This window comes from Myotis myotis, unplaced genomic scaffold (assembly GCF_014108235.1).
Source record: "Myotis myotis isolate mMyoMyo1 unplaced genomic scaffold, mMyoMyo1.p scaffold_m19_p_5, whole genome shotgun sequence".
NCBI lineage: Eukaryota > Metazoa > Chordata > Mammalia > Chiroptera > Vespertilionidae > Myotis > Myotis myotis.
This window is the reverse complement of record NW_023416357.1, coordinates 87,867,117-87,881,285: the sequence shown is the minus strand read 5'-3', so window position 1 is coordinate 87,881,285 and position 14,169 is coordinate 87,867,117. Positions and strand designations below refer to the sequence as shown.

The window sequence follows — 14,169 nt, the reverse complement described above, 5'->3', positions numbered from 1 at the left end:
TGGAATTTTGATAGGGATTTTATTGAATCTGTAGATGGCTTTGGGTATTATGGACATTTTAACGATATTAATTTTTCTGATCTGTGAACATGGAATATCTTCCCATCTATTTGTGTCTTCAATTTCTTTCATCAATGTTGAGACATTCTTGAAACTAAAATACTGACATACTTATTAAGGCCCCATTTCTGGAGGCTGATTCAGTCTTGGGAGAGGCCCAAGAACTTGCATTTCATGTGCTTCCTTTTAAAAAAAAAAAAATTATTTATTTATTTATCCTCACCTGAGGATATTTTTCCCATTGCTTTTCAGAGAGACTGGAAGGGAGGGAGGGGAGAGGGAGGGAGGGAGGGAGGGAGGGAGGGAGGGAGGGAGGGAGAGAGAGAGAGAGAGAGAGAGAGAGAGAGAGAGAGAGAGAGAAACATCCATGTGAGAGAGACACATCGACTGGTTGCTTCCTGCACATGCCCCGACAGGAAGCAGGAGCGAATCCGCATCCCAGGTAATTACCCTTGACTGGGAATTGAACCCAAGACCCTTTGGTGTGCAGGCCAACACTCTCATAATTGAGCCATACTGGCCAGGGCTTCATGTGCTGCTGATCCAGCTGGCCCTGAGCACACTTAGAGATATACTGCTGTGAGGCTTGAAATACTACTTTTGGGTTTCTGTGATGAGAGGCTTGAGCTGCACTGCCTATGATCTGGCCATTTTGATGGAGGCATTGTGGCACAGGGCTAGGAACACAGGCTCTGGAGTACTTCTAGGCTTGAATCTTGTTGTTAAATTATTAAATACAAGATTATCCACATATTTTTTGTGGATCCTTGAACAAGCTCCGTAATCTCTTTGAACCTTAGTTTTTTCATCTCTAAAATGGGCATAAGTAGCAACTACCTTGTTTATTATGAGGATTCAATGAACTGAACAAGAAAGGTCAAACATAGCACAGTGCACTCAGTACATGATGAGTGCTCAGTAAATCTTCTCCTTCTCTTTTCCTCCCAAATTATTTGGCCTGATGTGACAGCTCCCGATTGCCTTAGGGATTCTGGTATTGAAAGTTTAGGCCATTTTGGGAATTTTTTTTTTTTTTGTCCAATAGGGTCAACAAACTTACTATTTAATCCACTTGACTTCTTACAAACATAAATTCCTCTCCCTTTTTTCCTTTCTGTAGAAATTAGTAGGCCTACATCTCTATAGGAAAAAAAAGGGAGAGAGATTTTTATGTTCAATTACAATGCATTTCATATATGATCATTCTCAACTCGGATTTAAAATTAGCAGGATGAAGAGTCATCACAATAATCATATCACAGTTCATTGGGCATTATCACTGGGTGTTGGATTTAGGATTGTATTGATATAGTCCTTTTTATTGTTCTCAGCAGTGATGTGAGATTCTCAGGCACAGCAATTATTTTGATGATGTTAAGGATAAAACATGTTTTGCTTTTGGGGAATTAAAATGATGCTGTCTCTGTATAGAATGGACAAATGATCATGTTGGGAGCCCAATTCCTTTCCTGGGGAATAGAGGCCCATACCAGGCAAACATTAGATTCCTGAGTTCAGAAAAATTTTCCAACGTACTTTTACTGCCTTTGAATGAGTTATAATTCCCAGGGACGTTCCCTCTTCTCCATTCTTTCTCTGCTCCCTGGTAAGAAATCTGTAGACTTCCTTCATTATAGCACCTCAGACATTTAGTATTGACAAAGTCCCTTATTGGTACTGTCAGTGTCCAGGGCTTCCTTTTTTTGCAAATGATGGAGGTTTGTAAAATAACCATGGCCTTTGGAATTTACTGTTCATAATCTTAAGTAGTTATGGAGGCATAGTGAAGAGGTCAGGCCAGTTCCTACTTTGCATCAGACAGCTTTATAACAACGTCTCATAAGTATCAGATAATGATAACCCAATAGTATCCATTAAAATAGTCTTCTTTATTTTTATTTTTTGTGGAACATAAAGTACCGTTAAGGTAGTATAGCTTATTTGTTGTTAAAGAGGTGCCAGCAAAATAGTGATGAGACAGGATGCTGCCATTACATATGCTATTGTTTCGCATTTTTAGTAATTGATATCTTTGCACAGTAGTGACACATTCCTGAACTTTTAAGGATTCCCTTTGTATCTCAATGCTGAAGAGGGATTAAAGCAATGAGAGTCTGCCAATATTTTAATCACTTCTTTCCTAACTTTGCTGAGAGCTTCTCCACCTTTAATGAGACCTTTCTGATTTTTCCATATATCAATAAGGCGGATCATTGCAATCATTTGTTTGGCCTACATGCCCTTAAAAGTTCTGTTAGCTGAAGTCAACTAAAAGGTAGCTTTCAGTGTCTGCCTATATGGCTGGATAAAAAGAAAAATATAGTTCCTGTCCTTCAAGGTCTTATACTCAAAGATTGATAAGGCTGGTACTGATAGACATAAAAAGCACATAAACCATTTTGATGGTGAATTTTATGGCATGTGAATTATATTTCAGTTTTTAAAAATGCATAGATTTTGAAACAAAAATGCATAAGTAACATTCTAGTGGTAAATACAAATTGTAGAATAGTAATAGAAAATTAATAGTGGAAGGATTTGTTCATAGGATTATTAAGGGGGGGATTTCCTTCTTTCTAGGTCTAAATTTATTGAAGAGAATGAATTATGAGGCCCATTTGAAGAGAGAACAGAAAGACTTTGGAAAAAGTACAGTCTGGGCTTAAAACAAAACTGGCAAGAAATCTAGTAGATAAGAATGACATTATGAAATGAATGAGTCCTTTGTAAGTGCTTGGTTGCTGTTCTAGCTCTGCATTGCTTAAATCTCCCGGAATAGTCATTGCCCATGCAAGCTTGGCTTTGAACCCAATTCTGCCCTTAGGCATAGGTGAGGCATTGTGTGGTTTTTCGGCCCTTTAAAGAAGGCTTGGGCTTTTGGGATTGTTTCTTGTTTCTTAGAAAACTTCCATGAGTGAATTGATGATGGAAGGTGGTCCATCAGCACAGACCCCACATGGTTGTGAGATTTCAACTGTGTAAGCTTTGACTAAGCCAGATCTTGTTTTGTGTACTTTCTGCGAATACCTAGTGTTTGAAGAGGGACCGTTTTTTTTGTTTTGTTTTTTGTAAAAATATATTTTATTGATTTTTTACAGAGAGGAAGGGAGAGAGATAGAGAGTTAGAAACATCGATGAGAGAGAATCATCGATCAGCTGCCTCCTGCACATCTCCCACTGGGGATGTGCCCGCAACCAAGGTACATGCCCTTGACTGGAATCGAACCTGGGACCTTTCAGTCCGCAGGCCGACGCTCTATCCACTGAGCCAAACCGGTTTCGGCAAGAGGGACCGGTTTTAAGTAATTGAATGTTTTCAGTTTATTAGGGATGGTGACCAGTCATTTAAAAAAAAATAATCAACATCCCATTCTGTCACATGATTAAAATCCTTGTTTCAGTCTTCTGGGAGAAGTAGAAGCCGCTAGACACAGTGAAATGTTTAATAGCCACATCTATTACAGATTGTAATTTTACATCATGAAAAGCCTGAAATAGGCATAACACTATTTTTTTATTGTTGTGTTTATTGTTTTTCATTTTAAACTACCAAGGAATCTCAAACCGGTTACCCAGCTATACGTTAGCGTGGATGCCAGCACCAAAGACAGCCTGAAGAAAATTGACCGCCCACTCTTCAAGGACTTCTGGCAAAGATTCCTGGACAGTTTGAAAGCCTTGGCAGCAAAGGTAAAAATTATGACATCTTTAAAAGAAAATAAAATGAAGTAGGTTTTTTTTCTTTTTTGTTTTAAAAAAAAGACTAAATAAAATCTTCAACTTTTATTGTTTAACAAATATTTGAGTTCTTAAGTTTGTAATATATATGTCCTTCATGTATTGGTGGAGAGAATAGCAGTTCATAGCAACCCTAGAAGAGGTGTCAGCATATAGTATATGTTTGGTTTTTAAAAAAATATATTTTTATTGATTTCAGAGAGGAAGGGAGAGAGAGAGAGAGATAGAAACATCAATGATGAGAGAGAATCATTGACTGGCTGCCTCCTGCATGCCCTCTAATGGGGATCGAACCCGTAACCCAGGCATGTGCCCTTGGCCAGAATCAAACTCGGACCTTTTAGTCCGCAGGCCGACACTCTATCAACTGTGCCAAACTGGCTAGGGTAGCATATAGTATATGTTTAAATATGAAGTTAATTTTCCTGAATTTGTAGAACCAAGTTTCCTATCTGATCAGGATCTCAACCTCAGAATATCCAAATGTGATGTCTTTTCCTACAGACATTTGGCCCTTCTTACGTGTTATGTTCTCCTATGGCAGTGATGGCGAACCTATGACACGTGTGTCAGAGGTGACACGCAAACTCATTTTTTGGGTTGATTTTTCTTTGTTAAATGGCATTTAAATATATAAAATAAATATCAAAAATATAAGTCTTTGTTTTACTATGGTTGCAAATATCAAAAAATTTCTATATGTGACACGGCACCAGAGTTAAGTTAGGGTTTTTCAAAATGCTGACACGCCGAGCTCAAAAGGTTCGCCATCACTGTCCTATGGTGTACTTACTTTCCTATTTGTTTAGACCTTAAGTAAACTTCTGGTTCTTCTTTTCCATTAACCTCACATCTCAGTAGTTGGTATTTTCTGTTAGTTCTACCTCTTTGGTTCAATCCTGCAGTTTGTCATACTGTACTAAAATCTGACTGAAAGTAAGAATTACTGTCAAGGCTTAAAAAAATGAAAATTTTCTGTTTCTACTAGGATTTGATAATCTGCATTTCAAACAACTCAGGCGACTCAATATGCAGCCAGTTATGGGAGTCACTGACCCAGAAAACCTTCCTTTCTCTCCTCTGCCAAGCATGCATTTCCAGAGGCATTGTTCATGACATTCCCCAGGAGTGCTGCACTTCCCTGCTTATGTTGTCATCCCTGAGAATGTGCCCAGCAGTCTTTCAGAGCCTAGAATGTTCTTTCTTTCCAATACTTTGATTTGTAGAAATTTTTGCAACCTTCAAGTCTCAGCTTCATTACTACCTCTACCATGTGAAGCCTTTTCCAGTTGCAATTAACTGCCCCTTTCTCTCTTCCTGAGTTTTATATCTATAAAAACACTTCATTTCTTCTGTTTTATTCTGTCTTCTTTCCCCAACTAGATTAGTTACTCATGTCTGAGTCCCACATGATGTCTAGCACAGCGTATTTTATGGTATTTAAGAAATGTTTTTTTAAATGAGCGATTTTGTGGAAACTCACCAGAGCTGATTAAATTTTTTTTCCAATTTTATGCTGGAGAATTTAAGTCAATGCTTTTTTTGGGCAATTAATAGTGACATTATTTAAGAAATGCAAAATTGGCATTACTTTGGTTTCTAATCTGTCTTAGGTTATTTATAAAGCTAGTAGTTCTGGTGCTTCTTGGGTTCCTAAAATTTCTGTTTGGACTTCACCTTCAGCCATATTATCTTCACTTGTTGCTGAGACAGCAAGTAGGAGATACATAGCATAAAAGTCAGAATGGATTTAGGTGGGAGTAAATAGCAGGAGCTGGCAATGTCAGACACATCTAAGACTGTTATTTAACTGTATTCTGAGTCAGTGTTGGAAGGTGAGGAGGAGGCATTAGTAGGTAAAATGGCTTAATAGCTTGTTTTTTCTTCTTTGGCCATATTTCCCACAAAGTGAATTCTTTTCCTGAAGTTATAAGCCTTTATATGTCAACTCAAGTGCTCTGGGTTGACTCACTGATAGTAAGCAATAATTTGAAATATTACAGTATTTTCTAACCTATGAGCTTCTTATATATTATTATTGTGTCTATGTAATTTAGGCTATTTAAACTGCCTGCAGATTAGGGCATTTTGTAACAATTAAGAGTTTATATTTCTCATACTTGTATTGTTTTTGTTGTCATTTAAGAAAGATTTATGGCAGGAAGTTGCTCTTTAAATGAAAAGTTGTCTTGAAATTAGTTTAAGTGATGTTACTGCCTTTTATAAAAATATATATTTTTTATTGATTTCAGAGAGAAAGGGAGAGAGAGGGAGAGAGAGAGAGAGAGAGAGAGAGAGAGAGAGAAACATCAATAATAAGAGAGAATCATTGATTGGCTGCCTCCTACATGTCCCCTACTGGGGATTAAACCTGCAACCCAAGCATGTGCCCTGACTGGGAATCGAACCGTGACCTCCTGGTTCATAGGTCAACGCTCAGCCACTAAGCTACATCGGCTGGGCTATTATTGCCTTTTGAATATTTGATATTATTGGTATAGTACAGTGGTCGGCAAACTGCGGCTCGCGAGCCACATGCGGCTCTTGGGCCCTTTGAGTGTGGCTCTTCCACAAAATACCACATGCGGGCTCACATGTACAGTGTGATTGAAACTTCATGGCCCATGCACAGAAGTCGGTATTTTGTGGAAGAGCCACACTCAAGTGCCGGGAGCCGGTCCATGCTTGCTGTTTCAAGGGACCTGGCATATATGGCATACTGTTCTTAATATGTTTGCTCACCTTCTTGGCACTATGTGTTTTAACCAAGGTCTCTGAGAAAGGTTGTTTCCCCAGGTAGGGATTTTCCCCTGAAGTTAGGGAGGGAATAAAACCTCTTAACTAAGTGCCAGGCGGGTAATTAATCACTTTAACTATGAACAATCATGCTTAAGCTACATAATCTTTACTCCCTGGAATGGAGATAAGAAATGCCCTAACCTTTGTAATAGAGAATGATAGGATTGAATCAACTGGTATAAATACAGATGTAATAAGACAGCAAGACACAGAACTTAGAAAACAGAGCTTAGAACACAGAACTCAGAAGACAGAACCTACACAGAACCTAGAGACAGAAGAACTTCGCTGGAGAGAACATGGCAAAAGATCCTGGACTGAACCTGACTACAGAAATTGGCAAGAGAACCTGACTAGAACCTGGTGACTGAACCTGGCTGGAGAACCTAGCGAGAGAACATGGCTACAGAACCTGGCTGGAGAGCCTGGAGAACCTAGCAAGAGAACATGGACACAGAACCTGGCTGGAGAACCTAGCAAGGGAACATGGCTACAGAACCTGGCTGGAGAACCTGGAGAACCTGGCTGGAGATACTAACCAGAACTTCGCTGGAGATCCAGACCAGAACTTGGCTGGAGATCCTGGTTAGAGATCCTGGCTAGGCTGCTGATCAACTGAACGCTGTCTCCGTGTCCTTCCTTCTTCGCCGACTCCGTCTACGCCTTTGGGAACCCCTGGACCCGCTGGGGTTGGACCCTGGCACTCAAGGGGCCAAAGAGCCGCATGTGGCTCGCGAGCTGCAGTTTGCTGACTACTGGTATAGTAGATACTATCACAAAAGATCTGTTTTACTGTTGTTTAACACTTAAAAATAAAACTTGTATGCTGTAACTATATTAGGGAGATCAGACATATTACTAATATAATCTGATAGTTCATTTTTTTTAAAAAAAGTGCTGTTCCAGATATTTTAATTAAAACATCTATACTGTTTTGTTACATGTTTAGTCGTTTCGTATACCTGAGCCAGGAGAGGCATTTGAAGAGAATTTCTTGAACTTTATAAAGAAAGAATTTTTATTTGTCTCAAATGTATTTATGAGCTAGTGCAACCCAAAGTAGAAGGTAGCATTTTTTGTGTTTTTACTCGTAGAAAATATGATGTTTATTTTTCCAGATCTTTATCCTTTGTCAGAATGTTTCTTTTCAAATATGAGGCCAGAAATCTATTGGTACTTGAGTATGTGGGGCTAAAAAGCAATTCCTTCTAGATAACAGCAAAAAAATGTGTTAGCTTTAATTTCCGTTCACAACAGCTATTTGTCATACAGTTCTGTTTTTAAAAAAGAGAAATCCATCTTGTACAAGACAACACTGCCTACCTTTGCCAGTAGACGTTTATCAGCAGTATGACCAGATGTGTTTCTGTTGGCCCATTATTAGGCCAAATTGAAGATCTAGTAGGAAATTGAAGTAATTAATCCTTTTTCATGTTTAAGCAATAAAATCAATATTCTTAAAATCTAATTTTTGAAAATAAAAAAGACAAAAATAATTCCCTGTCTTATACATGCTTGGATATCAAAACTGAACATTAGCCCTCTTTCTACAGATGTGAGCATGCTCTGACCTGACATTATTGGAGTAACATGCCATTGTTGTACATTAATGAGATCGCTATGTATCTAATATTTCTTTTTTTTTTAAATATATTATATTGATTTTTTACAGAGAGGAAGGGAGAGAGATAGAGAGTTAGAAACATCGATGAGAGAGAATCATCGATCAGCTGCCTCCTGCACATCTCCTACTGGGTATATGCCTGCAACCCAGGTACATGTCCTTGACCGGAATCGAACCTGGGACCTCTCAGTCTGCAGGCCGACGCTCTATCCACTGAGCTAAACCGGTTTCGGCTGTATCTAATATTTCAATAGACCAATGTATCCATGTGGCCCACAATTTTCAGATTAAAAAAACATTTACTATTAAACCTTATTATAAAAATATCTGTATATATAAAGGGCTAATATGCTAAATGTCCAGCCATTCGACCATTCTACCGGTAGCTATGACATACACTGACCACCAGGGGGCAGACGATTAAAGCACAGGCATAGGAACATGGAACAGACTGATGAATCTCAGGGGGAAGGGTGGGGGGAGAGCAGGAAGAGATTAACCAAAGATCTTATATGTATACTAGAGGTCCGGTGCATAGATTCGTGCACCAGTGGGGTTGCTCAGCCTGGCCTGCGGGGATCGGGCTGAATCCATGCACCGGGCCTCCGACATTCCCCTGGATTGTGAGGGGGTGCAGGCCAGGTCGAGGGACCCCACTGGTGCATGAATTCATGCACCAGGCCTCTAGTTCTGATTATAAAAATATTACATGTTCATTATAGAAACTTTGGGGAAGTAAAGAGAAATGTAAAGGAGCAAGGAAAGAAATTACCTATAATTCAAGGACCTTGAGATGTTTTGAAGTACTATTTTATCCTTTTTTGGAGGTAATGAGGACAGGAGTGCTTTCTTACATATGATTCAGCTTTATATGCTTCTTATTTTTGTTAATGTTGGGACATAAGCATTTTATCATGCTATTAAAATTTCTCCATGACCTTCATGTTAAAGATAGCTCAATCTTTCATCTTAGTCACTGTGAGATGTGTGTGTGTGTGTGTGTGTGTGTGTGTGTGTGTGTCTGCCCCCCTGGTTCCTAACACAGAGCCACTAAGACCCTTGTAAATTCCCAAGTGATGAGAGTACCAGGAGAATCTTTTGTTTCAATGAGATAGCTCTGGGTGGGCTCCTATATGGTTGTTGGATGGGGATTGGTCACCAGAAAGACCAAGCCAAGATTAGAAGCTTGAAATTTTCAGTCTCTCCTTCCCCACTTCTCTAGAGAGAGGAGAGTGGTTGGAAATTTAAGTTAATGATCCATCATGCCTACATGGTGAAGTCTCCATAAAACTCCCAAGGATTCAGGCAGCTTCTGGGCTGCTGAACAAACAGAGGTGCTGGGAAGGGGCATGGAAGCTCCTCAGTCGTTGCCACATATACACCTTGCCCTACACATCTCATCCATCTGGATGTTAATCTGTACCCTTTATCATATTCTTTTATAATAAACTGATAGACAGTAAGTAAACTGTTTACTTGAATTCTGTGTGCCACTCTAGCAAATTAATTGAAGCCAAGGTGGGGATTGTGGGAACCTCCCGCTGATCAGCTTCTGCACAGGTGACAACCTGGACGTGTAATTGTCATCTAACGTGCGGTGGGAGCAGTCTTGTCGGCTGAGTCCTTAACCTGCGGGATCTGACACTGTCTCCAGATAGTGCCAGGATTGAGTTAAATGGTAGGATACCCAGTGGGTGTCACACAATTGCTTGGTGTGGGAAAAGCCCCCACACAACTAGGTTCAGAAGTGTTGTGAATGTGATAGCAGTGCGAGAGTAAAGGAGAAACAAAGGAGAGAAGGCGAGTTTTTTCCTACTCATTAGCTTCACAGAATCATCAGAGACCTAGGTTCCTGTCTTTCTCCTGAGAGTCAACATATGACTTTCATCCTGATGTTTACTTCCTGGTTCAGAACATTTGCTAGAGCTCCAGCCATTATGTTGGCATTACAGCTTTCATTTTGAGCACGCAGTACAAGGATGGATACAAGGGCAGTCTTCTTTTTAAGATGATTTTCATAACACTTCTATTTACCTCTTATTGGCCAGAACTGAGTCTCTTAGTCACATCCTGCTGAGGAAGGCTAGGAAATGTAATATTTCTGCTGAGTGTACTGTTGTCACTACATAGTTTAGGCATTCTGCTAATGAGGAAGAAGGGGAAAATAAGTACTGGAAGGCAACTAGCAATCTCCCATCAGTGAACTAAGCATTAAATTCAAATGTTAGACAGGTAACAGCAAAATAAACCTATTAGGAAGAAGGAAATAATCAAGATAAAAGAAGAAATCGATTAATTGGTGGTGAGGGAAATTCAAATATTGTACATATAGAAAGTTACTGATGCTCATTACCAAAGTAATCTCAACGGTTTGGTGGAGATGGAAGGCAGATTGCATAATGCTTGTAAGAAGGACAAAGAACAAATGGTATCTTAGAAAGGAGACAAGCCTTTGGGGTTTGTTTGGGGGATGTTATTGGTTGCTTGATTTGAAGTGTAAGAGGTTTGAACATGAACATGTAGGTAGAAAGGAAGATGTAAGAGATAGTTGATCTTTTTGTATCTTAGAGGTATGTTTTATTCCTTATTCCTAATTTCTAGAGTAATGGTTTCATTAGTGCCTCAGAATTCTTTTTTTTTTTTTGCCTCGGGATTCTTTATACTCATTCAGCACAATGTTTTTAGTAAGATTAAAAAGAATTAGTGATAGTGTGGACACCAACTTGGAACTACAGTCACTTAACAAGGCCTATTTGAAAGGTAGAGTTATTCCTAGTGATCTATGTACATAGATTTTCATCTGGCAGAGGGTTGGGAGGGACACTCTAAGGGACCCAGGTAGTTTGAACAGACGATTTAAAAATGACCATTAATTCCCATGTCTCTTTAGTGCTGCTTACTTTGAAATTTCAAATAGCATTAAAGCAAAATTTCTATGCTTATCAAAAGTGCTTTGGGGTTAAAAATGATTGAGACCCATTGCCACTAATTGATACCAAGAAAGTCTTCATTCTCCCATCAAGAGACCAATGGGCCTTTTTGCCTGCCACGCCATAGATTTCATCCTCTTCAATTTCTTCCAAATGGAATCATTCAAGGCCATTCATCTCAAGGCTTATCTTTAAAATTTTAGCTTAGGTATTGCCATTTTGGAGATTAGAATTGAACCTTTTTATGAGAATCATTGTGTTTGATTTATGAAGCGAGTTTGGAAGAAAGGGACATTACAAAGAATGGTCAGAAGCTAATTTCTTTTGCTTATTGAACCCAGAAAGAAGGCAGCACTTTCTCAAATTGACATTTGAAGGCCCTTATTAGTGCATTAGGGAAATGAGATTGTGGAAACTATGACTTCTATTTGATTTATGGCAACGTGAAGGTAACTTGTTCCTCTGACATGGTCCATAAGAAGCTAGTATATGTGGCAAACATTCATTTGACACCTTTATAGGAATAAAAAAAGTATGCCATTAGTCCATTCATAGCCTGAGATATTGGATTGAGATACATACTATTTATATTCGGTCATTTGCACTTTCACTTCATCCAGTCCCACAGTGGGTAAAAAAGATGTTTTACCTTTGACAAGTTGGAAATGTTAAAAATCATGTAAATGGAATTAGAGTAACCCTTGGAGTATATTAGCTTTATTTCCATCAGTATTAGAGTTTTTCTGATGAGATATCTTCTAGATTTGGAGATTGTTAAAATAAAATGCCCCCGCCCCCAAAACAAACAAACAAACAAACAAACAAATAAACACAAACCTCTAGGCCTGTATTAAAAATCTGAGAGGGTGTGGAGGGATATATTGGTTATCTTCCTCCTAATTCGTGAAATCTTAAGATGTTGGGAGGCTCAGTTCAGCAACTGAAGGAAGCCTTCATTTTATATTACCATAAGGAGCATTTTTATTTTTTCCTATTCCTGGCTCATGATGGAAAAATTGCCGTATTTTGACTTATGTACTTTGAACATATCTGGTAGTCACTGAAGACACTGGAGAATCCTGCAGTTGTAGGTCTACTTGTATACTTAGAGCCCCATTCAAGTGCATCTTCCCCATTTTCCCCGGGGGGAAAGGCAGTGATTATTTTTGGACTCCTGGTTGCCAGTTTCTAGGGGTGGTAGGTGGTAGGGACTAAGGACAGAAGCCTGGAGACCACATTATTTTCCAGAATTTAACTCTTCATAAAAATCACTGAGAGGAAAGTAGAAGAATACAGCCCACAAAACCATATCCCACTCATCTTTTTAGATGGTCCCAGTTAGTGGAGTTGCATTTTAGAGAGAGAAGCATCCATTGGCTGCCCCCTGTCGAAGCCCGCAACCTGGGCATGTGCCCGGACTAGAGAATTGAACTGGCAACCTTTTGATGCACTGGATGATGCCCAACCAAGTGAGCCAAAATGGAGTTGTATTTTGAATACAGTGGTTTCTTTACCATAGGTAAAGGTTATATTCTAAAAATTCTTGTAGTAGAAAAAGTCAAGTTTGAAGAATTTAGTGCTTAAAGGAAAATTTAGATTGAAGTTGGGAATTTTAGTGAATCAGTGAAATCCCTTCTAAATACTGTGCTCATTAAATAAAATATTGTGTTCATTAAATAAAAGGACAAAGGAAGTCATTGAACAGAAAATATTGATAACATCTTACGTATCTTTAATTAGTAACGAGTACTGTTCAAACTCTCCTCCTGTGGTTTCTTAGGACATTGCACTCTTCTCATTTTCTTTCTTGTTCTTTGCCGCCTTCTCCTCCTTTAAGCTTCTTCCATCCTCTCAATGGAAGTGTTTCCCAAGTTTTAGTCCTCAGGTTTCATTCTTGGTCTTACGATTCTGCTTGAGTACATTTTTCTTTCCTCTCCCTCTTCCCTCAGCCCTTCCATTTCCCCTCCTGAATTCTGTTTCCTGTTTTCTAACTGAATGTGTCTCCTAGACACACTCACTGGTTGGTGGTTTTGTTGGCACCTTGGAATCAAAACGAGTGACACTTGTTACCAAGCAAGGGGTCACTGCACAAAGTGTGTAGGAACATACTATAGTCTTGGTTTTTGAGAAAAGAAAAAGCTTTTATTGTGAAGTCCACAGGCATGGAAATAGGAGGCAAGACTCAAATCTGTCTACCCCACCGAGGATTTGGAGTTACATTTAAAGAAGATGCGGGAAGTTATGCATATGCTATAGAGTTCCGTTATTTCAGCATGAGGAGAGCTCAGTGCATAGGCACTAGGGGATCATGGTGTTTCGTGCGTCCCATGTTTGAATTTGGTGGGGGAGGGTGTTTAGTGTGTAGTACTAGTACAGGGTGGCTTTCTACCCGATGACATTGAAATGTTATTCTAGAACGAATTCTTCCTCTAGTGCAGTGATGGCGAACCTTTTGAGCTTGGCGTGTCAGCATTTTCAAAAACCCTAACTTAACTCTGGTGCTGTGTCACATATAGAAATTTTTTGATATTTGCAACCATAGTAAAACAAAGACTTATATTTTTGATATTTATTTTATATATTTAAATGCCATTTAACAAAGAAAAATCAACCAAAAAAATGAGTTCGCGTGTCACCTCTGACATGCGTGTCATAGGTTCGCCATCACTGCTCTAGTGCATGACTGACTGCCCGGCTGCCTGATTTGTGGCGTTGTTCTGTTATCTCTGAAAAACAACTTAGTGTCTCCTTAGGACAGCGGTTCTCAACCTGTGGGTCGCGACCCCTTTGGGGGTCGAACGACCCTTTCACAGGGGTCGCCTAAGACCAGCGGAAAACATATATAATCACATATTGTTTTTGTGATTAATCACTATGCTTTAATTATGTTCAATTTGTAACAATAAAATTGGGGGTCACCACAACATATGAGGAACTGTATTAAAGGGTCACGACATTAGGAAGGTTAAGAACCACTGCCTTAGGAAGAGGACGGCCAGTTTAGACTGGTTCTGCAGT

General features: G+C 39.2%; 1 protein-coding gene across 10 annotated transcripts in view; it reads left to right on the top strand.

Moving 5' to 3' along the window:
• LOC118655875 (S-adenosyl-L-methionine-dependent tRNA 4-demethylwyosine synthase TYW1) overlaps window positions 1-14,169 on the top strand; it is a 122,334-nt gene that overhangs the window by 73,182 nt on the left and 34,983 nt on the right. For 9 of the 10 annotated variants that reach the window (XR_004967440.1, XR_004967441.1, XR_004967439.1 and 6 more), the window contains one exon: window positions 3,615-3,750. Coding sequence is in view for 7 of the 10 variants with exons in the window: in XM_036308412.1 (XP_036164305.1) it covers window positions 3,615-3,750 (136 nt within the window). In the remaining 3 variants the exon portion in view is untranslated. Of the gene's footprint in view, window positions 1-3,614; window positions 3,751-4,786; window positions 6,062-14,169 lie in introns of those variants that run through there. The other variant, XM_036308414.1, reaches the window with a different exon arrangement.